This window comes from Callospermophilus lateralis, chromosome 5, assembly GCF_048772815.1.
Source record: "Callospermophilus lateralis isolate mCalLat2 chromosome 5, mCalLat2.hap1, whole genome shotgun sequence".
In the NCBI taxonomy this organism is placed as follows: domain Eukaryota; kingdom Metazoa; phylum Chordata; class Mammalia; order Rodentia; family Sciuridae; genus Callospermophilus; species Callospermophilus lateralis.
In genome coordinates, this window is record NC_135309.1 from 83912372 (window position 1) to 83938491 (window position 26120).

Below are 26120 nucleotides of genomic sequence, written 5' to 3' on the forward strand. Positions count from 1 at the left end.
ATATAATGGAGGGATACTGTAGACCATGGATATTAACCTAATGAACAAACTCACATTTGGATCTCCATTCTAGAACTGTTGCTTATATGTGCATTAGAGATAATCATTATTAACTTTTTCTTTTCCTTCCTCCCAGTGGAATCATATACACAGTGTTTTATTTATTATATAAATTGTTACATAATTTTCAACAGTATTTTTTAACCTATGCTGTGCATTGGAATTACCTATGGAGTTTGTTAAAAATAAAGTGCCCAGGGTTAATACTGGATCAGTCCCTTCCCATCCCCCATCAATATCTTAATCAAATCCTCATAAGTCAGAGGTGAGTAATAGGTGATTCTAACTGTAGTCAACAGTTTCAATGGCTGAATATATCCTATTGTGTGAGCATACTTAGACTTCAGTTAAGAAACCATAGTTAACTTGGGATTATATTGCTCTATTAAATGTACAGCACAAAATAAATTATAAAAAGTTTTTGAAGATAAAAATTAATTGGCATTTTAGAATTGTTTTATTAAAAGAGATCACTGGGACTCTACTACATCATATAATCCTTTTAGGATTGAGGTCTGAAGCAGACATACAAATGAAACTTTGGTTATTATGTTTACATTTGCTAAAAAGAGTTTCCTAATGTTGCTAGCACTTTTAAGCCATATTCAACAGGGAGAACTGGTAGGTGTAAGGTTTAAGAAACAATAACATAAAAAGAAATATCATGATTGAAAAAAATTTACAGGCCAAATCTTAATACTATACCCTTAAGCTTTCTTTTTTATTTTCTAAAAATAAACTTTATACCTCAAAAAGTGTTCAAAGGAACTGAAGATAGTAATGCTCTAAATTGTAACTTAAGTGTAGGATATGATCAACCATAATGTTCACAATCTTGCAGTTGGGCAAGAAGATACAGATAAATGTAAAGCCCAGAGCACCACAGTCCATTTGCCAGCAATGTTAAAAAGCTGCAGCAATGGCATATTATATCATCTGCTAGCTTCCCGCATAACCATAAAGCAAATCTACACTTCAGCAAAGACCTTTTGCTTGAACATTTTTAATCAGAAAGCTTACTAGAGAAAGTGTCATTAACTCTTGCTAGCATGGTCAATGGTGTACAATTCATAAAGAATCCTTAATGTAGTTTGTGGGGACTTTCAGCTGCTGTTATCAAATTAACCAAGAAATTAAGACACCTGAGCAAGCCTATCTATTGAACTAAATTTAAAATGAAATAATCCTTATGCCTGAGTAAAGGAGTTCAACACTAGGAACAAAACTTCTAGGTGAAAGGCTTTTAAAATTGAACTTTATGTTAGTATATACCAGAACTAACTTAAAAATCAATAAAGAGACTATCAGCCAAACCACACAAAATAAAAGAGGATAAGCATCACTAAGTCCTATTTTTGTAATGTAATTCCTATAATAGTCCTTTATTAATTGCCTACAGAATCAAATCCAAATCCTACTTCTTGGCTTTTAAGGTCATATATAATATCATACCAGTCTCTGAGCTCACCTCATTTCCAATATGACAGCACCCTTATATTCACCTCTTCACTTTCATATGGCAATCCTATATTACATAAGAATCATATCTGCTAACATTTACTGCCAGGCACCCACTTACTTCTTACAAAGACTCGGAGTCTGGTCCCTTTTCCTTACAAACACATGATCCTTGAGAAGAGACTTGTCCCTGGTTATGTATCTAGTAAGTGAGGTTGGGATTTGAATGCAGAGTCATCTGGCTCAGAGCTTGCTCTTTTAGCCACTATATGATGCTGTCTTGTATCTTTGTGTTCCATGCGTTCCTTTGTGTTCATACTGTGGGTCCCTATGTTATTCTCCACTTCTCTATGTAATAAATAAACCATCTTCCCAGGTCCTGATCAAAGCTTGCCAATCTCCCCTGTGGCATTCTCTGACCAGATCAGTTTACCATGATCTCTTCAGAGCTGAACACTAGCTCTTTCTGAAATAACAGAAATGGATACTTCAGAATGAAGTATACTAGGAAGGAGAAGGGAAAGGATTCTCAGTTAACTATTTGGTAGCAGAAAGGTGACAGAGCTCAAAATACCATGATTCCCTCTACTGATGGACATCTACATATCAAATTTGATTCAAACCTGGGCTTTCTGAATTGGCCATTTTATTAGGTAGTTGATACTTAATCATTGCATTAAAATAGCTATGTCCACAAGTTTTGTGACTACCAGATGTATCTAATTGAGGAAATTCCTTCTCTTAGCTTATAAAATATAACCAAATGATTCCTACTCCTTTTCTCACCACTTTTTATCACCTGAGAAAAGTCTGGGAGTCATTAGGGGTTATCAAGTGGGTATGTGAATGACCAAATGTTTGAAGGCATTCAAGACATACTGAGTGTCTGACAAAAGGAATATAGCAACAACTTCTCCTTCATGAGTATGACCACGGAAACTGGGTTTATCTACTCATCAGAGACCTCTGGTATGAAGTATCATATTTACATCATCTATAATAGTTCTTTCCAAGCAGCTTTCACTAAGAAACCAGAAAAAGTTACCTATGGTGCCTGCTGGAAGGTTCTCAATGGTCATATGAATCACAGAAAGCTATTTGTTATTCATGTTGGAGAAAATTCTAGTAAGGAGAAAGGAAAGGATACTCAGTCAACTATTTGGTTGACAGAGCTCAGGTGATGGGTGCTCACACAAATATGTGTGTGTTCCAACACACATACCCATGCGCACACACAAATATACACCCTTCTATTTGCTGCTATCAGAGCCATAAAATGTGGATATAAACAATGTTCCCTGATGGACCTTGGTATTTAAAGTGACTCACAAGGATGTTTAAAATTAGACCATTCCTGCAGTTTTCAAAGTATCCCATTGTCACTTGAATATGTAATTTGTTTAAGAAAGGTCACATTTGGAAATACTCAAACCTAACTGCAATTCTATTGTATTGTTCTACATACAAGAGAGAAAGCCCAAGAAAATGAAATACAATGAATTATTAGATTAATTTCATCTATTTCTAAATCCAATGGCAACTATCTCATTTGTATAGTGCAATTTGATAGATAGGGATCTGCCATCATTCACTAAGGAAAAGACACATTTATTTACTGGTCGCCCATGTGAGGGAAAGCAAGTGGATGAAGATGACAGTCAAATTTCTTGGCTGAGTGGGCTGCTGTCAGAGCCAATTCCTCTGAGTGTCCGTAAAACACCTTTTAGACAGCAACACAGTTCAGTGGTCAAATGCAGATTTTATCCAACCTTTACCAATTTCAATTTTGTGATTTCTTTTTAAAACAGTAAACAAAAGCAATGCATAGGAAAAGCTATGATTTTGTTCAAAATATGAAAAAATATTTTCATTAAACTATTTCCCAAAATGCCTACTTTAATTCATATTTAATATTTCATACAGATATATAAACACATCATAGTATAAGCTTACATGTACATTTGTTACATATGTAGCATATACACATATATACCATTATGGTATTTCTCAAAATTAAGAAGGATGTTTATTGAAAATGATTTACATAACCTTGACACACAAACATAAAGCCAAAATCGTGGATTATTCAAATGATATTCTGACTTTTAACACTATCAAGAATATTGGTCTTAGTCATAATTAGGAATCTAAATTGTTCTCTTTTTGTATCTTCTTCAGAAATTTGAAAAATTCAAGGAGAAAGTCCTTTTTATATGTTTTTACATTTGTGTTCTTGTCTTCTGGGATTCTGCTAAGCTCTGATTTCCTAAGCATGTACCATACTTCACATTCCCATTATCTAGACCCAAAAATGGCACACAGAAAAATTTCATTTGCTGAGAAAATTAATAAGTGATTTTCTTTAAAGAATAACCATTCCTTATACTAAAACAAGAATATAATTTGAAGTACAAGAGTAAACTGCCTACTATTTGAAACACCACATTAAAAAATGGCCAAACAGCAAAGCACAGTGGCAAATGCCTATAATTCCAATGTCAGGAGGATCTCAAGTTCACCACCTGGTTTGGTGGTGCATGCCTGTAATCCCAGTGCCTGGGGAGGCTAAGGAAGAGGATCCCAAGTTCAAGGGCAGGCTCAGTAACCTAGCAAGGCTCTAAGCAACATAGTAAGACCCTGCCTTAAAATTTAAAAAAAGGTCTGGGGATGTGATTCAGTGGTTAAGTATCCCTGGGTTCTATCCCTAGGGCCAAAAAAAAAAAAAAAAAGCCATTAGTGGGTCTCCACCATATCCTTTTGGTATTCAAAAGTTAAAAAAGGCACAGATAATGAAAGCAGAAGCTACAAAATTGTCTTAAGAATGGACAAATAGAGCTGCTATTTTTTTAAAATAAATAAAATATTAAGGGTCTTCACAATGCTTCATTTCTAACCCAATCTTATAACAAGGCATTTATCTAATCTTATGATAAGGCATTCGGAGATTTGGAATTTGGGATAAGCCACAAAAGGCTAAAGCCTCATGCCTCCCTGCCATTGTCTATTCACCCACTCTTGGAGTGGCAGAGACCTGGTTATCCCACACCCCAAACTTCCACTGTAAGAGTTTGGAAAGTTATGAATAATCCCTTCCCAACATATAACCTGTACAGCCGAGCCCCTTTCCCTTTCTCATTTCTTAATATAAATGACTGCTTGATGTTTCTCTTTGGTTTTCAATTCTCTAGTTTTAATTTGGCTACCTCTAGATATCTGTGGCAAATATCATGGAGGTAGTACATTAAAGGATTCACACCAAACATGGAACAACCCATTTTGCACAGGTAGCCCAATCTTTAGCATTCAAGCAATTCTTTCAACAATAAAGAAAGGAAGAAACACTGAAAACAATACCAACCTTAGAAGATCATTTAGAAGAGTTACTTAAGAAAATGAAGAAACATCTAGCACCTTGGTTCTAATAAAAGCCCTTGTGTGTTTCCTATGAATATTTTGTTTGGATATATTCACTTGTACTTTACAATTTTAAACTATGGAAAAGTAAACACATTTCTTTTAGGAGAGCAATAACACATTCCAGGATATATATTTATAGCCCTTAGAGGCACTAGCCCTGGAGTCATATACTACCTTCAATCCCCAGAAACAAACAAGTAACTATCAATATGAGAACTGTAATATTGCTGTGACACATGACTGCCATATTTATACAGGTGTGTAGGGCAGCCTCCTCTTCAAAGCAAGTATGAAATGGTAGGAATTAAGAATACCTCTGACCTTGAACAAAGAAATATAGTAGAAAAGAAATCCATGTAAAATTCCATTTATGAGTAAATATTATTTTCTCCCAGGCTGTCAAACATGTGGATGTGAATTTTTAAAAAGCTTTACTGTTAATACTTAATTGTAAATAAAAATTCTAAATCCCATTTGGGGTTACTCAAAAAAACTACAATTAGAAAGTTAAATTATTATCTTTAAAGTTATTCAATTCAGGACCTGGGAGCACTGTCCTTCCTAACTTTTTCCTTGGTAATGTCCAAATACTATACAAAACCATAGTCAGATAATGTTCAACTTCTTGTGGTGTGACTTTCATTCTTAGGGATTAATTAGTGAGGCAATTTTGTTGTTATGAGTTGTATGTTTTGTTGTGATTGCCACCAAAGTATGGTGGAAAAATAAATGCATGTTGTGCTGGTTTTGCAGGTTTATTATGTCCATTCCTGTGGGGAATATCTCATGAAAATTCATCCTCAGACTGCCCCAAGGCTATGTAGACATTTTACAATTCACATAATAGCCATTTCAGCCCACTTGAAGATTAGTTTCAAGGGATCAGAATACAACTCTCATTACCATCACTTTTCAAAATCAACATCTCAAAACAGAAAAGTAAAGTAGAAAAAAAATATTCTTGAATAATTTTCCAATCATCCCTCTCCCCCAAAGAGTTAAAAGTCTGTCATAGGGATGATTAAATTAAAACAACCTAGATGGAAACAGATGGTGCTTTGTCACTTTTCCTATCTGATTTAAAGGCTCCACTGGGGAAGGACCTGTCATTTAAGAGCCTTCTTACTCTATAATATAAACAACGGGATGGATGTTCCTTCTTTCTCCATTCCTCCCTTCCTTATTTCCTTTTTATTTTCTCTCTTTCCTTCCATTCCTTTGTATCTACCTACTTTTCTGACAAGTAAAATCTTAACATTCCCCAATGATGATTCTAAGTGCAGTCAATTTGTAGCATGAACCAGCAGGTAAATATACAGTCTGTCTAGTGGGGTGGAATTAAGCATTCAGCCACAGACAGAAAGCCAATACTATACCAAATGGGACCACATGGTATTGGTGACCATTGACATCTGCATGCAACTCCTTAAATACTATTACTCAGGAATCTCTCCAGATACAGTTTGCAATCTTGTCTCTCAGTGGCTGTCTCTAGTTTGTTTCTGCATTAAGCATGATAAATGCATTTTAGAACTTGACAGTAAAAGATTAATATGCTCATAACCATCAAAGAGAACCTTTCACTGATTTCAAATAGCTGTTCTCTCTGCAACTGCCATCCCCCTCCCACACACACCATCCAATTAATACTTACTCACGAAGGCTTCCTCATCCACCGGCAAACGCATTGACATGCAGAAGTATGTATCAGACTATTAAAGAAAGAAAGATACAAAATTCAAATTAAACTCTGCTAATAAGAAAGAAATAATAACTGCTAAATGCATGACCTCTATGACTGGAAAAGTCATTCTGGTCCTGGCAGGTGAGGTTGCCTTCTTGGAGAGAGAGGGCAGATTATTAGAAGGGCTAAATTTAGAATGTAGATACCTTAAACGTTTTTCTAAGATTCTTTCCTAAACAATTTTAAAGCCTATTTATAAAGCTAAGTATCATGAGTATTGTCACAGTTAAAAGGCAACATATTAGATTCCTATATATGATATGTGGAACAGTTTAATGTATTTTATTTGAAAATGGTGAGAGTTCGTTTTGAACATCTTTGCTATTTGCAAAATTAAATTGCTTTAATTTCCTGAATCACTTTACAAGTGTCCCAAATATTAGGAAATACAATAAATAAAAGTTGGTCTTAAATATAATATTGCATTTAGTTGTTCTCATTTAATTTAAAAGTTGTATTGAGCATATTGGAGAAATAAACATTAATTCAAATTTTTCTTTCTTTTCCAGTTATTGGCTTTCCATCTAACTGGTCATTTTTTCCACAATCAAATACATTAACATCAAGAATTTTCAGTAAGCGGGGTGTGGTGGTGCACACCAGCTACTGAAGAGGCTGAGGGTGTAGAAGGTATGAGCCCAGGAATTCAAGGTCAGCCTGAACAACACAGTGAGACACTGTCTCTAAAAACAGAAAGGAAGGAAAAAAAAAAAATTAGTGATAATTTCAATTTAAGGACAATGAATTTTTGAGGATCTATGCACTCCAATTCCTTAAAGGAAGTTAAAACACTGCAAAGTATGTGCTATGATTGACCATATATCCAATGCAAAGATAGGCTGTACTCATTTAAAAATTCATCATAGATTATTATTACACACAGAGCTGTAATCAACAGCCTCCACCAACATGGATAGAGATCATGATATAAAGCTTCTAAAATTTTAGCAACTAAAAATTATAAATTTAACCTCATTTTTAGTTTTGTGTTGGGAAGCAAATAGGTTCAAATAATGTCCAATATCTTGATATTTGATACAATATCAGTGTTACAATTCAGATACAATTCAGTGTTACAATTTTTGCACATGTTATGCACCTGTTATTTTTCTCAATTGGGGAAAGAGTTAATTTCTAAAAGTCTTTACAATTATTTAGATTGAATCTTATTTTCTCAATGAGGAAATATTCCGAAAAGCATTGAAGGTTGCAAAATAAGAGATTAAGTCACATATAGGCTGTAGAAATAAAATGTATTGGGAATCTTATAATCTTGAATGCAATTACTGATAAAAAATAAATATATTTTATATATTCCAATCTATTGATTAATAGTGTTCCAAAATATGCCTACTCTGCTATAAAATAAAAATAATAAGCTAAAGATTCTTTTGTATCTTATCATCATGAGCAATGAGTAATTTAAAACCAAAAGACATTTCATGGTTCCTTTAGCTGCTGCTGCTACTATTGCTATTTCTAGCCAATATGCTTATTATAATGTCAGATGTGATTTTCAATGTTTTCCTTGCATGCTATTTGATAACTAAATTAATCAAATGTGGTAGATAGATACTATAAACTCCATTTTTAAGATAATAATAAAATAACAAAACATTTATTGAGAAGTCACGAGGTGCAGGCACTATTTAAGCACTTTATATGTACTAAGTCAAATCCTCAAAACACATATCTACTACATGGATACTGTTTTACCCATTCTATGGACAAGGAAACTGTGGCAAATCAAGGTTACCTATAAAGAATCTTTATAAAGATTCTAATAATCGACTGTTTCCTTGGAAGTATCTTTTCAGAGCTAATTCTGTTTTGCTGAGCCCTCTTCTCCACTAAGTAGCAACATTGGCTTTAAGAGCTTCAGACTCCCAGTTCAAATCATTTTGTCTGTTTCTCTCCCCATACACATTAATTAAGAGACTTGAGCAAACACTAACAAATTTTCTAAAAGCTCAAGTCTGCATCTCTTGGATGACTGTGAAAGTTGAATGCCGCCAGAAAAAAATTTATGTTTGTTTCAGGGCTGGGGTTGTGGCTCAGTGGTAGAGCACTTGCCTAGCGCATGTGAGGCACTGGGTTCAATGCTCAGCACCACATATAAATAAATAATATAAAAGAATAAAGTATTGGGTCCATCTACAATTTAAAAAATATATATTTTTTAAAAATTTTATGTTTGTTCCAGTGGAAACATGACACACAGGCATAGGCCCCTTAGACCCCTATTAAAGCAGCTATTTTAGAAGGCATGCAACTATAAGTCCTTTCTCTGTCACTCTGAGATATAAAGCTTCTATTACCCAAAACCTTCTTCAAGTATTCAAGGAGATAAATGCCCAGCTCCCTGTCCCTTGCTCTAACCTACACTACTACTTCCTGTTGTAAAGTTTGTTTCTCCTCCAAATAAGAGGCAATTAACAAATTCAAAGTCACATATGCCAGCCCCTTTCACACTCCCAGCACATTTCCCTCAGCATAACCTAATCTTTAAAAGGTCTCTTTCCTTCTGTTGTGGCGAAGTTAAGTACACAATGGATAGTCTTCTCTATTTCAACTGTCACTACTGAATAAAAATCCATTCTTACCACTTTCACTAGGGTCAGGTTTATTTGTCTTTGATAATAATAAGTATACCAGCTGGGATCTGAACACAGACCATCTGACTAATGCATCACAGGTCATTCAAAGCACTGAACAGATGACTTGAAAACAAATATAAAAACAAAAGTAAACAAAGTAGCTAATCATCTATTTATAACAGAAAAGGATCAAAATGTGATAAGATGTAAATGAAACCAAAGTTCTTTTTAATTTGAACTAACAGTTTTTGATTTTACTCTTTGATTTTATTATAAGCCAGCGAAAGATTTTTAGGAATAGGCAAGTTACACATGTAAAGTAGATATGTCAAATTCAGTCAGTTGGTTCTTTTAATAAAAACAATAACATGGCTGGGGGGTAGCTCAGTGGGAAAGCCCTTGCCTAGCATGCTTGAGGCCATGGTTTCCTTCCCAGCACCGATCTAAAAATAAACAAAACAAAACAAAACAAAAAAACAAACAAAAAACCCAAACCCATAAGACTAAGCACAATGATAACATATAATACACATAACAAAGAAAACTGCTATTTATACTCATAAATGATCAGATTTATACTGTAACTCTTGCTGTTACTATTAGTTGCTCAATTCAAAATGATAGAATAAATTGGGAATGTCTTTTATCAACTTATATTCTTGGCTTATAACTTCCTCAGTAATGGAAAATTGTTCAGATTCCAACTGTTTCTTTCCTGAGCTATTAAAGTCAGTTGGAAAAAAAAAAAAAAAGGAATGAGAGAGAGAGACCTGTTTAAAATTGCACTGTCCTACACAATTCTTTTAGAACAGCAAAGTTTTCCTTAGAAGGTATACCATGCACCATTACACTCTGACTTAATATTTTAGTTTTATGTTCCATATTTTAGAATAAAGATTAAATTCTGTTGGAAAAAGAGAATTCAAAACTTTTTCTTCTAAATATGAGTACATTTAAAAATACACTCTGCATTGAATCAATAATGTGCCTTTAGCTGAAGGCTCTGAAGACCACAGTTCAATAGAACAGAGAATATCAAAAAGTAATTTATTCTTTTCTCTGCAACTGTACAAGACATGTGTGATTCTGTTCTGGAATATTTTGCTATCATGAGTTGGTTTCTGTAACTAAGTTGAGAGCTTAAGATCTATGTAAAAAAGGTAAACCACTGGTCATTTGCACAATTCAACTGGAAAAGCCAAGCCTTAAAGATGACTCTTACAACTTCTGTCCTCCTCAGGCTGGATGAATATGAGTAAGCACTTTTTATTTTTTTTAATGTTACTTTATCTGATTCTTATAGGTATTATACCATTTTTTTGGTTGTTGTTGTTGTTAACAGAAATGAAAACTGACTCACAGAAAGATTACTGTATAGATACTTTACATAAAGCTGTCCAGGTAGTTAGTGCTGGAGTTGGGATTAAAAGACTTCAAGTTTGTGCCTTCAAGACCATGAGAGATAATGAAATATATTTCTTGTAATTTTCTTATTGTCAGATTTACTTTATTTAAATTGTGATTCTGGTTAGTCTTTTTTATTTGTGGGGGTGGTGGTTATCAGGGATTGAACTCAGGGCACTCAACCACTGAGTCACATCCCCAGCCCTATTTTGTATTTTATTTAGAGACAGGGTCTCACTGAATTGCTTAGTTCCTGGCTTTTTACTGAGGCTGGCTTTGAACTTGTGATTCTCCTGAATCAGCTTCCCAAGCTGCTGAGATTACAGACTTGCACTATCATGCTTGGCACTCTGGTTTTAAAATGTCGATGCCTTTATTTTTTCACCAAGAGACTATATTTAATATTTAAATAAAATTGAACTTTCTCAATTCGTCATAGGCAAGTGAAGACCTTTTGAAAATAGGACATTTTTTTTTTGGTGTATGAATCAGACAGTAGCCTTTGCCAAATTATTATGAGCACATTAAAGCATAGGGAAAGAAAGATTATTCAGATGATTATAAAATATTATTTCATCAGTACAGGTTAATTTCTATAGTAGATCAAGAAGAATTGATGATTACTTTAAATTTAAATTCTATGCTATAAGCAGCAGTTATGTTAAAAATTTAATTGTATAATAATGTGTATCCATGTGGTTAACTGTCATAAATCCTGTGATCAAGCAATGTTGGTTTTTTTTTTTTTAAACAGACTCTGAACGCAACAATATCAATAAAAGTTGAAAAATATAGTTCCTCAACAGAACCTTCCTATGTGCATATATAAATAAAGAGCCAGTGAAACTCCTCATCATGTACAACTGCAAGAATGGGATCCTAATTAGAATGTTAAAGTATAATATATCAAAATACACTCTACTGTCATGTATATCTAAAAATAACAAATAATATACATATATACATACATACATACACACACACACACACACACACACACACATACATTCTCTCTCTCTCTCTCTCTCACACACACACACACACACACACACACACACACAGTTCCTCAGGTAATAAAATCATTACATCACTGATATGACCAAGCAACCAGCTGGATTTTTCTTTTTCACATGAAGAGCACCAAGAGCCCCATTGTAAAGTACTTTGACTCTATAACCTCAACCACCCAACACTAGTTAAAAAATTGAAATAATTGAAGTACACTAATCAGAACTTAGCATATAACACCTTGCTAAGAGGAAAACATTCATTGAGGCTCACTTTATTAAAAAAATTTCCATCTTATTTATTCTCAAAATAATTCAGTGAGGTAGGTTATTGCATAGTTTTAAGGATGAAAAACTGAAAAAGGTACACTCATACACTGATGGTGGGACTGCAAACTGATGCAGCCAATATGGAAAGCAGTATGGAGATTTCTTGGTTAATTGGGAATGGAACCACCATTTGACCCAGCTATCTCTCTCCTCAGTCTATACCCAAAGGAATTAAAAACAGCAAACTACAGGGACACAGCCACATCAATGTTTATAGCAGCACAATTCACAACAGCTAAACTGTGGAACCAACCTAGATGCCCTTCGATAGATGAATGGATTAAAAAATTGTGGCATATATACACAATGGAATATTACTCAGCAATAAAAGAGAATAAAATCATGCCATTTGCAGGTAAATGTATGGAGTTAGAAAAGATAATGTTAAGTGAAGTTAGCCAATCCCAAAAAACCGAATGCCGAATGTTTTCTTTGATATAAGGAGGCTGATTCATAGTGGGATAGGGAGAGGGAGCATGGGAGGAATAGACAAACTCTAGATAGGACAGAGGGGTGGGAGGGGAAGGGTGTAGGCATTGGGTAATTAACGATGGTGGAATGTGATGATCATTATTATCCAAAGTACAGGTATGAAAACATGAATTGGTGTGAATATATTTTGTATACAACCAGAGATATAAAAAATTGTGCTCTATGTGTGTAATAAGAATTGTAATGCATTCTGCTGTCATATATATTTTAAAAAAGATAAAAACCTGAAACTAAAAAAGATAAGTAACTTATTTGCATTAAAACAAATAACCTCAAAACACTGAAACTAAAAAAGATAAGTAACTTATTTGCATTAAAACAACCTCGGAATTGTTGAAATGAAATTCATATACAGTTCTCTAAAACACTTCTCTTTTCACTACAGAAAAATGGCCACTAAAAGGTTATTTTTCAAACCTCCCTAATGTTTGAAAAGAAAATATTGTCAGTTCTTCAACACAATTTTGGTTATTTACCGAATAGAAGAAATAAGAGAATTACAGACATAAAATTCAATAAAATGTTTTAGTCCAAGTCCTTTAAATTTTTGATAACAGTGAGAACACTTCACAAAAGCTGGTTGAAAAATTTCAGTGGACTAGATTAGAGTCACAGCTATCTAATTTTGTCACCATTTTGTTTCTGCAAAGTAATTTGAACACATACATATAACTCAGATCAATGCTTCTCCCTAACACCTTCTGAAGACACAAAAACAGCACCTTACTGTCCATTACAATAGGCTTTTCATTGGAACTCACTGTCCCAGAAAGAATGCTTCTATAATTCAACCCTCACTACTAGTGCAGCCTCTCACAATTTTCCATATATCATCATCATGAATCCTCCTTTTCTCTCTGTGGGAAGAACACTGTATCTGAGCTTGGTGCCAGGGGACTGTCTGTAAAATACAGTGGATTCAAACTGCTAACATAAGGCTCAGATGTACAGAAAGGGAGAAATAATGTGAATCTACATAGCCATGACTCCCAGTGCTATCCATTTTTGGTACATCAGCCAAATCTGAATCAAGAGGGATATGATATTGCTGATGCCTCTTTACTGCTGCTATTGGGGGAAGCACCTATTATTAAAGAACTCCTGATAATATTCTATTACCACCCATTTTTAACCAAGCATTCTCACACGGGCTACAGTGTTCACCAAAATCCTACTTAAACTGTTTAAAAGAAATTCATTCTTTATTTTGATTTAGTCATTGGTGAGACAGACATGTGGAAGTTAATAAAATCAACTGCTTATTTAAATTAATATGGGACAAACAAAACCATTTGTATACTATTGCACATGAAAACTGTTAACATAAACCCAGTAATTTTTGTTCTGGGAAACCAAAGGTACCATATTCAGATGCTAGTGTTGAGCACTATGATTTGATGCTGATTGGATAATATCATTTTATTGTGCAGGCTTAAAGAATCCCCCAGACTGCCTTTTTAAAGAAGACTATTGAATGTTGTGACCACATATAGTAGTGCACATAGACAATATGACCCAGTTTCACCTGGATATTACCCTCTTGCTTATTTTTGTGGCTATTTGCAAATTGTCTGTTCACTGTAAATAGGCTATAAACCTTAGAAATACTACACTGTGGATAGTATGGTCTGTAGTAACTTTTCACAATCAACCTTTATTAAATAACCAGAACTATTAAAAAAATAAGATAACCGTGGAAATCGAGGGATATATACATTTTGCTGAACTGCAGTGATAATTTCACAATGTAAATGCACATTGAAAGAGTATGCTATACACCTGAAACACACTAACTTCAAAATCCTTAAACAAAATCTGATGCTGGCAACTGTGACTTTGTGGCTCAGAGTAATTTCTCAGAGTGGGAAGAAAACTCAATATTAACCCCAGTTCATGCATGTATAAAATTCAATCAGGATGCACTGATCACAACCCATAAAGCCTGACTCACTCAGCACTCATTCTGGGTTTAAATTACTTGGGTTCTACAAAGAAGTAGTAGAAATCTCAGAACTATTAGTCCAATAAAGGAAAAGTACAGAAAGAGATCAGGTGTCTAGACATAGTTTGACTATGAGTGAAAGAAGTCATTAGAAATTTATTTTTTGAAGTTTTCTTTTAACTGACCTATTGGAAATTAAGAACTACTTAGGTGGTAAAACATTGTTTTTATGTGTTTCTGTGAGGGTGTTGTCAAAGGAGATAGGTTGTGTGAGTCTGAGTGGACAAGGTGGGAAAGATCCACCCTCAATGTGGCCAGCACCAACTATCTTCTGGGAGCCCAGAAAGAACAAAGGTAGAGAAAAGGCAAATTAAACTCAATCCCCCCCCCCCCCCGGCCCATTCCCTGCCACTCTCCTGAAGCTGGGATTGGGTTGCACTCTTATTCTCCTCCCTGTGGACATCAGAACCCAAGCTCTCTGGCCTTCTGGACTCCAGGACTTAGACCAGCTATCCTTTAGTTCTTAGCTTTGAACTTGCACTAAGCCATGCTACTGACACTCTGTGGCCTCCAACTGGCATAAAGCCTGTCATGGAACATCTCAGTCTCCATAATGATGTGAGTCATTTTCCCTAACAAATCCCCCCTCAGATCTCTATATCTGTATTTGTATCTATATCTACTATTTGGTTCTGTGTCTCTAAAGAAACCTAATACTAATGCATATAACCCAAATGGGTAATAGAATCAAATTGCCATTTCCCAAAATGACTTGCACACAAACTGAATGAGTTTACATTGACTCAGTGGAATATGTACTCTCCACTTCATCCTAATATACAAAGAAGGTGGAGTAAAGGAACACTATTCAAAAACATGAAATTTTCTGGAGTGGAAAATCTCAGGTTTAAAAGCTGCCTCTTTGAAACCAGAATTTAAAATACTTCATTGCAGATGAAATTCCTTAGGCTGACTTTTGTATATACTTATTATTATTTTCTTTTCCCTTTTGTCTTTACTATAGAAATTAAATATACATATAATATATGTATAGATATAGATATGGATATAGATAAGGGGGGCAATTTATATTTGTCAGGTTCTAGAAGTAATAGCCTATAGTGAAGATTTTATGTTAAAACACTCCAGATGATTCTCCAAAATGCTTCACTCTTACCCTCATCATTAAGGTAAGCTCTATCCACACCATCACATTTTATCCAAATCTAGAATGTAATCTTCTTGTAACAGTGTGAATAACATCTGGCACATACTGGAAGCTCTATAAATATTTGTTAAATTTTGTATGTATCTACTTTCTTTGGGTGGCAATAAGCTCACAATTTAAGAAAGAGTGAACTGAAACCTGTATTATAGATGCTGCTTAATTAGGGTTTTATATAGCATCACTTTTTCATATGAATTTTATCCTTCAGTTGATTTGTCCCAGAATCCCATTTGCATTTTTAAACTATAATCACACTGTGGCTGATGATGACAAGTTTCCCAATGCCAAGTAGCTCAAATGGAAGCAACTTCCCTGGCAAGGACTTTTCTATGAGAATTAGTACAAATATGAATGAGCAAATGGTAGGGGAAGAAATATTTTGGTAAGGGAACAGCTGTCTTAGGGCTTTCACACACTTTCACTTATAAGTAAACAAGAAGGAACATACTAATAGTGGTCTATAATTAATTGCCTATGACACAACATGCTGATGATAGTGGTGGAGTCTCCCTTGGCTTCCTGGGTACACAGCAGGAGGCAGAATTATGCAAGGGAAACTGCTGTTTTGAACAGGAGCTGGGGATTATCTGTACTATTCATCTGCCCCAAACTTAAGCTAATGGTTTATGCTTTTCCTTAAGTTCCCTGAATGTGGAAGCAGTTGATTTCTGAATTTGTATTAACTATTCACATTCATGTTCCTTTTTTCTAGCACAAATGATTGGAATCTATCTGTACTTATCGAATCTATTTGGAAGAGCTCCACAATCACAAACCTGAGCACCATGCTTCTATGTTAAATGGCTTACATTTGTTACTGGGACAACACAGTGTCCTAGAAGAGGAGCTCTGGACTTGAAAGGGTCTGTCAACCACTTTACTACTTGAGGTATATTCTATTCTCTTGAAGTTTAAAATGAACCATATGAAAAAAAAAATTGGTCTTCTCTATTTTAATTCTTCTCAGACTATTTTAATATATCTTCCCATAGTCATTTCACCAATATATACCTATCTTTTAATCTCTTTTAACACCAATTATTTTAGTTAGCTTTTTCATTACTGTGACCAAAATTCCTGACAAGAACAACTTAGAGGAGGAAAAGTTTATTTGGAGCTTTGTTGTAGAGGTCTCAGTCCATAAATGGTCAAATCCATTGCTCTGGGTCCTGAATGAGGCAGCACATCACAGGGCAAGGATCCATAGGAGTAAAGCTGATTGACTTATGGAGGGGTCAGGAAACAGAGGATCAGAGATAGAGCCAACAGGGAATACTCACCCTTCCAGGAAATGCCTCCAATGATTTACCTCCTGTAGTGTGCCTACAATTACCCCTCCAGTCTATTTAACTAGGATGGACCAACTAGTTACAGCTATCACAATATAATCAGTTCACTTGTGCACAGTACTGCATTAATACAGGAACTTTTAGGGTACACCTCATAAAGAAACCATAACATTCCTCCCTGGACCCCCAAAAGCTCATGTCCATCTCACAATGCAAAATTCATTTAGTCCATCTCCAAGACCACAGTCTTAATAGTTTTAACATTGTCCAAAATTCCAGTCCAAGTCTAACTTCTCCTCTGAGACTCAAAAAAATCCTGGCTGTGAGTCCTTGGAAAAATTAAAAGTGAGTTACATATTCCAAAATTTAATGGCACAGAATAATTATTCCCATTCCAGAGGGGAGAAATAGAGGCATAGAAAGAAGGGACAGGGCTAAACCAAGACCAAAACCTAGGGGGGGCAGACAGGCACATAACTTCATTTACAGCATCTACAACACTTGACTATGAGATGTTATTTCCAAAGGGCTTTGCTCTTTGGCCTTGCTGGTTGCAGCACACATGGGCTCTCTCTTAGCCTGGGCATTTCTGCAGCCAGCAGCTTTACTTGGCAGACTGTTCACATGACTGGCATCTCTTAATTCCTGGTCTCTACTCAGGCTTTGGCTTTACCTTTACAGTTTCATGAATCATGTTTTCAGGGAAAGTCCACAGGGACTCTGACTTTACCTGGTTTCCCAGACCTTCCTTTGAAACCTCAGTGGAAGCCTCCATGACCACTTAACTTTTGCATACTGCATTCCTGCAGAACCAGCACCACATGGATAGTACCAAGGTCTGCCACGAGCTTGTGCAATACTTGGGCCCCTTGGTGTCATGGCAGCAGCAGCCTGCATGTGTGCCTGCATGGCTCAGTATGGAAAATAATTTCTTAGCTACCTCCCCCCCACACACACAAAGCAGGGTGCCACCAGGATCTCTTATCAAAGTGATTTTTCATTTTACATCCTGAATCCTGCAATGGATGTGGTTTTGCAAATTCTTGAGATGTTTTCAAGGCATCTTTCCTACTGTTTCTGTGAAAAGTACTCTGCATCCTTTCAAGAGTTGCAATCTCTTCCACTAGCATGCTTTCCTTGGTCCCAGCTTTACGTGTCCTTTTCTGGACTGTTTTAATGACCACAAGCTCTGTCAACAGAGCTCCTGATTCTCATAGTAAACCTGGCTAAAAGCTGCCAGAAATACCTATGGCACTAACTGAGCACTTTGCTGCCTTGAATTTTTTTCCAACAGATTAATCCATCACTTTTAAATTCAGCCTTACAAAAAGTCTCTGGAAATGGTCAAAGGTAGCCAAGTTCTTTGCCAGAATATAACATGAATAGCCTCTAGTCCAATGTCCAATACAGTCTTCATTTCCCTCTGAAACCTTGTGAGCACAGTTCACATTTCTATTGACATTTTGGTCTTCTGTGGTCTCACCAGAATTGCCCATTAAACTCTGCTTAGAATATCCTAAAGATTTTCCAATTTGCATCTTTAATCTTTTCAAAAATTTTCCCAAACACCAGTCCCAGGGGCTTCTGAATCATATGATAGGTTAGATATAGCAATGACCCTACTTCTCAGTACCAATTTCTGTCTTATTTATTTATTTATTTTGTACCAGGGATTGAACTCAGGGAAAATTAACCACTGAGCCACATCCCCAGCCATTTTTTGCATTTTATTTAGAGACAGAGTCTCACTGATTTGCTTAGTGCCTCCCTGTTGCTGCGGCTGGCTTTGAACTCACAATCCTCCTGCCTCAGCCTCCTGAGCCAATAAGATTATAGGCATATACCACTATGCTCAGCCCTCAGTACCAGTTTCTGATTCAGTTAGCATTTTTGTTGCTGTGACCAAAATACCTGACAAGAACAACTTAGAGGAGGAAAAGTTTATTTGGGATTCATGGCTTCAGAGGTCTCAGTCCATAGATGGCCAAATGCATGGGACCAAGATGAGACAGTAATCATGGAGGAAGGGCTCAGCTCATTGGGATCAGGAAGTTGGGCAGGAGGGGCCAGAAGGAAGATGCACCTTTCCAGGGTATGCCTTCAGTGACCCATGCCCTTAGCCATTCACCACCTGCCTATAGTTACTACCTAGTCAGACCATTTAAATTAGGATGGACTGATTAGGTTACCGCCTAATCTAATAATTTCAACTCCAAATATTCTTGTATTAATATAGGTGTTTTTAAAGAACACCTCATATCCAACCATTAACACCCATGTAGAAATCCATTGTTTGGCCTATATTTTCAATCAGTTAACAAACACAAATTAGAGCAACTCCCAGGACCCTGATATTGGGCTACATTTATAAATCTGTGGGCAAAAGTACAGTATCTATACTCTTAAGGCTAATAGACTACCAGCTTAGTAGAGAAATAGTCACACTTTTGTCATTGTAAGTGTTATATGAGAGATTTATAGGGTGTTTAAAAAGCCAATAATTCAGGGAAATGATCTGGGGAAAGGGAGTGAGCAATCTCAAATCTCTATAATTGGAGAGAACTTGTTGTAATTGAGAAAACAAAAGTCTTTTTGTACAAATATACAGAGGAATATGTTGAAAGTTGAACTGGAAAAATCACATGTAGTATACAACACAGAGCCTGTAGTCCATGTTAAAACTTTGGCTATTTTGTTTTGTTTTTCTTGGCAGTAACAGAAAGCCATTAAATTTTTTTGTAAGAAACTGACATGGACAGAATTAATTAGATGAAACAAGTACAAAGGACATATGTTTGTTCAGAAAAGTGATAATAGTAGCTTGAAACTGGGCGACAGTAGTAGAGAAAGAAAGAATAAGACAGATTCTAGAGACATTTAAAAGGCAAAAAAGGCATGACTTGGAAATGGATTAGAGTGGAAGATATGAAGGCAGAGTCAAGGAAGAGTGCAGGGTTTGCATAACTGAATGTAGTGGTGGTATCATGAGATATAAAACACAAGACAACCAGGTTTAAAGATCACAAATTTAGCATTAGACTTGATGAATTTAGGAGCTTTTGAAAAATGAACATGCAAATGTCAATGGGGTATCTGGGTCAAAGGTCCGGAGTTCAGAGAAAAGTCTGGCCCAAAGATGTACACTTATGCCACAAAAAGTTGGGTAATTAATTCTGGCCATTGGCTATAGAGGAGAGTGCTGAATGACAAGTAGAGAAAAATAAGAAAAGAGACTGACAGAGCTGAGTTAGCTGGTCATGGAAGAGAGGCCTAGGAGCTGAGAGAAAACTAGCAGTCTGATGTCATTTTAAAACCAATTAAAACCAATAGAAGAGAATGATTTAAGAAAGAGACAGTAGTTAACAATGTCACTAATCCAAATCCATAAGTTAGCAGTGTCCTTATTGGTATGGCTACAATATAATATTAATATTTGGACCTCTACTTTTTGTTAATAACTCTAACTTAATTTTTTAAAATTATAGCTTTATAGTAGTTGGTAATTTCACCTTTATATATAAGTAAAAAAATCAAATGTAAATAAATAGATAAGTGAAAGGAAGTCTAGCAGAGCAGAGGAAGGAGAATGGGGGAGGAGAGGGTGGATGGAAGGGAAAAGGGAGACTGTGAACTCAAACAGAATTCCATGCATTCCATGCATGAATGATTTTGTCCAATGAACCCAACTCCCTGGATTATTTTAAAGGCCCAGATCTTCCTTGTCAGTCCTTTTCTAAGGACTATAATTGTGGGAACTCATGACTCAGGCTCTTCTCAAGGCCATGTGAAGCTAAAGCCACATTCACTGTCCTTATTACTTGGGCACAACCTCTATAGCACTGTCATCTACATCGCTGCCTGGTGGAGAAATACCTGCAGCAACAGTACTTAGCAGTCACCACAAAGTTTTCCCACCAGCTTCTTCAATGATGGCCACAGGGCCAAGGGTGACTTGGGAAACAGAAATGAAAGAAAGAACATAAGTGAAGAGAAAATCAAAAACAGCAATAGCAACAAAAATCAAATAGGGGTTTAGAACACTTCAGAAAAACTATGAGCTATTAGAGCAATAAAAAATCCCAAATATTTCAAAATAAAGCATTATAAAGGAAGTAATTTGAAGAACACTGCTATCATAAGTTTAAGCAATTTCTGCTTTCCCAAAATAGTGACACTCAGTGGATACCCACAGATTTCCAACTTAGGAAACTATTTCTGTTCCATACAGTAGTGGTGTCAACATAAATTTAGAAACCTGAATACCTGATTTACCTTCTCAGTACACACTGATTTTACTTTATTATAATGCATTGGGTATTAATGAATAGCTGGGCATGGTGATATACACCTTTAATCCCAGCAGCTTGGGAGGCCGAAGAAGGAGGATCATTAGTTCAAAGCCAGCTTTGGTAACTTAGTGAGGCCCTAAGCAACTCAGTGAGACCCTGTCTCAAAATAAAATATAAAAAGGGATGGGGATGACAGTAGGTCTCCCAACTACTAGCCCATGCAGGACTACAGGCTACCCAAGCAGGACCATTGGCATAAGCCCCCGTGCAGAATTTTCGGCCACCAACCCAAGCAGAAATCAAAAATGCTGCTCCCATTCAGGACAACTGGCAGCTTCGCATGCACAGAAACTCTGGCTGCCATTCCCATATGGACCTCCATCTACCAATGTGGGGCTCTCCCAATCATCTCCATCTTGGGACTCTGCAGCAGTGGAGATAGTCCTCTAAACGCAGTAGCCTGCCAGCACCTTATAATTTCACACAGGCTCTGAAGACAGCCAACAGCCACACACTGCACACCACAGAGCTCATCTCTGAACTCATCATCCAATGCCATCGCTCAGCTCCCCGCACCCAACCCAACACCTCATCACCAAAAGCAACCACCTCTATCTTGGATCACCTTTGTTACCATCTTTAGTGGGGGCAACTCCCAGTTTGGAACTCCGCCTGGCCTGGTACCCAGTTTCTAACTCCCCGCTCTCCCCAGCAATCGCTAAACCACAGTGATTGCCCAACACAAAACAGCTCAATGGGGCAAGTGCATAGCATGCCCAAAGCACCATGCCCAAGAGCTCCAGAGAGAAAAGCCTCTCTATAGGAAGTAGTAAGGGAGAGGGTGAGTGTGATACAGTTTAGAGACTAACACAGAGACCAAGAGGTCTCCAGGTGAGATAAGGAGAAAGAACAATTGCTCACATCACACAAGTGGGCCCAAAAAGAGATCCTTGAGGTTCAGTGTCCCCTTGGGGATTGGCCAGTCCCATACCCCACTTCCAGGTTCCTTCTACCCAGGACCAACCCTCCCACTCTGGTAACCTTCACCATCCTGAGGGAGAAGATACCAGCTAACAGAAGACCCCACCTATTGGATGAGAAGGGAAACAGGAAAGACACTGATCTCCAACCAAAACAATCCCTGTTTCTTTCTTCAAGAATTTTTTTCTTCTCCCTCTCTATTCTCCCATCCTCACATCCCCAACATATGTGAATCCAAGTACTTTGCATGAATTAGGATTTTGAAAACTGGGATATGTAAATAGTTTATTACAGTTGTGTTGTATATTCTTTTTGTTTTGTTTTTTTCCCCACTAATTTTTAATATTTTAACATTTTTCAATTTTTTTAAATAGACATGTGTGTTTGTTTTATGTACTCTACTGTCTTCCCCCTTACTTGTCTACCCAAAATTACTTCCTCTCTCTTCTCCTGCTACTAATCTTCCTCTTTAGATTTCTTTTTCACACTTCCTAAGATATAATAACTTTACATCCTCACCTCCTACCTCCTCAGCATATCATCCTACTCCTCACCCCCAGATCTTTGTCCACCATCAGTAACTGTAAACCCTTTTACAAACCTACTGAGTATATTGTAGATAATAATTGAAGTTATCATTTCTGTACATTAAAACCAAGGAGGGGAAGGCAGGGGATGTGGGGATAAGAAAGATAGTAGAATTAAACAGACATTATTACTTTATGTGTGTATGTGACTATATGACCAATGTTATTCTACAATATGTATACTCAGAAAAATGAGAAGTTATATACCATCTATGTATGATATATCAAAGTATATAAGTACATTATACTGTCATGTATAACTAATTAAAACAAATAAATTTTTTTTAAAAAACCCAAACTGTAAATGCCTTAATAGCAAATATTTGTTTTTAGGGTATATATTGTTTATATTGAGATCTGTTAACATTGTCCTTCAACTTAAAGGAGAGGTAGTGAAATCCTACTTGGGCACAATAAGCCTATAGGGTATAAATAGTAATGCCTCAGATCCACAGTGCTAGAAGGGAAGACATAAGTAATATAAAAAGACAAGGGAACAAATTGCCCCAAACAAATCAAGACACCATATTATTAGAATTCATGGCCAGCATAGCAGAAAAAATTACAGAGAAGCAGTTCAGGATGTACATAGTTAAAATGTTCTGCAAATTAAAGGATGATATAAGAGAGCAAATACAGGCAGCAAAAGATCATTTTGACAAGGAGCTACATAAACAAATACAGGAAGCAAAAGATACCTTCAATAGGGAGATAGAAGTTCTAAAAAATCAGAAAACCTTGAAACGAAAGAAATAATGAACCAAATTAAAAGTTCAATTGAAAGCATCACCAATAGATTAGACCACTTGGAAGACTGGACTTCAGACAATGTAGACAAAAATATATAATCTTGAAAAAAATGTAGACCACTCAGTGAAAATAGTAAGAACCCATGAGCAGAACATTCAAGAAATATGGGATAACATAAAAAGACCAGATTTAAGAGTTGCTAAGATTGAAGAAGGCATAGAGTTCCAAACCAAAGGAATGAGTAATCTATTCAATGAAAGAATATCAGAAAATTTTCCAAACATGAAGAATGAATTAGAAAACCAAATTCAAGAGGCTTACAGGACTCTAAATGTACAAAATCACAATAGATCCACCCCAAGGCACATATAATGAAAATGCCTAACACAGAGAATAAGGAGAGAAAGGAATCAGATTACATTTAAGGGGAAACCAATTAGATTACATGCAGATTTTCAACCCAGACCCTGAAAGCTAGAAGATTCTGGAACAACATATATGGGGTTCTGAAAGAAAATGGATGCCAACCAAGAATCTTATATCCAGCAAAATTAAGCTTTAGATTTGATGATGAAATAAAAATCTTCCATGATAAACAAAAGTTAAAAGAATTTACAACTTGAAATCCCAATGACATTCCTCATAGAAATAAAAAAAGCAGTCATGAAATTCATCTGTAAAAATAAGAGACACAGAATAGCTAAAGTAATCCTTAGCAAGAAGAGTGAAGCAGGTGGCATCACTATACCAGACCTTAAACTATACTACAGAGCAATAGTAACAAAAACATCATGGTATTGGCACCAATATAGACTGGTAGACTAATGGTACAGAATAGAGGACACAGAGACAAAGCCACATAATTATAGTTATCTTATATTTGACAAAGGCACCAAAAACATACATTAGAGAAAAGACAGCCTCTTCAACAAATTGTTCTTGGAAAACTGGAAATCCATATGCAACAAAATGAAATTAAACCCATCTCTCTCACCATGCACAAAACTCAACTCAAAGTGGATCAAGGACCCAGGAATTAAACCAGAGACCCTGCATCTAATAGAAGAAAAAGCAGGCCCAAATCTTCATCATATCAGTTTAGACCCCTACTTTTTTAATAACACTCCTATAGCACAAGAATTAAAATCAGGAATTAATAAATGGGATGGATTCAAACTGAAAAGCTTCTTTTCAGCAAAAGAAACAATCATTGAGGTAAATAGAGGGCCTACAGCTTGGGAGCACATTTTTACCACTTGCACATCAGATAGAGTACTAATCTCTAGGGTATATAAAGAACTCAAAAAGCTAAACACCAACCAACCAACCAACCAACCAACCAACCAAACAAACAAAAACCCAAATACTTCAATCAATAAATAGGCCAAGGAACTGAACAGAGACTTCTCAGAATGTAATATACAATCCATCAACAAATATATGAAAAAATGTTCAACATCTCTAGCAATTAGAGAAATGCAAATTAAAACTACTCTAAGCTATTGTATTCACATTCTTCTGCCAAATAATTCATTGGGTTACGGCCCCAAAGAAGGAGACAGGGAGAGAAAGTGACATAGAGAAATACCCTTCCAGGTAGGAGAAGGAAGTAAAAGCAAGTCTTCTGGCCAAAGAGAGGTTAATTCAAAAGTGACAATTATCAGAGGTGACACCATTTGAGGGAACAGCGCTAACAAATTGCATTCATTTGAGATGTCTTCCGTTGCCCAATACCATGCATAAGACCACTCTTTCCAAACACCCAGATACTACACTGACAAATTAAAAAGAAGGGGGAAGAGAAAGGAGCTTAAGAAAAAGTTGATCTGATTGTTTAACCAGCATAGAGTGAGTTATTGATAATTTAAAGGTTCTCCCCTTGCTACCCAGAGGTCAGGAGATTAATATGATAAACTAGGTCAGTTTTTAAAAAAAATATTAATTTTCTTAGCATTTTTGAAGACTAGTGTGTAAACTGTAATTCTGCGACATACATGTGAAGAAATGTTGTAAATTAAGATATGAGTGTATTATTTGCATATCTATTATTAGTTGATCATTGATAACTGGTATTAGCATAATGTACATTGCCTGATTTCTGTGGAAGAGAAGATGTAAAATACAAAAATAGTTTTGAAAAGCTCAACTATATTTATGTATATGTGACAACTATTAGCAGAATTTTTAGCTTGAAAGATGGTTAAATTTCTATTCTATTTCTATTCTAATTCAGTGGCACTTAAAATCAGCACAACAATTTTAAGAAAACAAAATGGCAATGCATTGATAGTGCTATAAAAGTCTTTATCAGAAACAGCCATTTGTCCTTCGGATAAAGAGTCATAGGGTCATCATATCACCAACACCACGCCAAATAGAATACTTTACATAATGTCATATGTAAGACATTTAGGAAAATGTATCATTACTAAGTGTATTATGCCTAAGAATGCATTTTGTTGGAAATTATAAAAGATCAATTCAAAATTACTTAGACTAACAAGAGATACACTGTCTCACATGTTGGGAAGTCCAGATGTAGAAA

At 35.9% G+C, this 26120-nt stretch overlaps 1 protein-coding gene across 7 annotated transcripts in view; it reads right to left on the reverse strand.

Moving 5' to 3' along the window:
* The window catches only part of Pam (peptidylglycine alpha-amidating monooxygenase), a 289187-nt gene that overhangs the window by 121144 nt on the left and 141923 nt on the right, over nt 1-26120 (reverse strand). For all 7 annotated transcript variants that reach the window (XM_076856972.2, XM_076856971.2, XM_076856970.2 and 4 more), the window contains one exon: nt 6590-6647. In XM_076856972.2, the coding sequence (XP_076713087.2) occupies nt 6590-6647 (58 nt within the window). The remainder of the gene's footprint in view (nt 1-6589; nt 6648-26120) is intronic.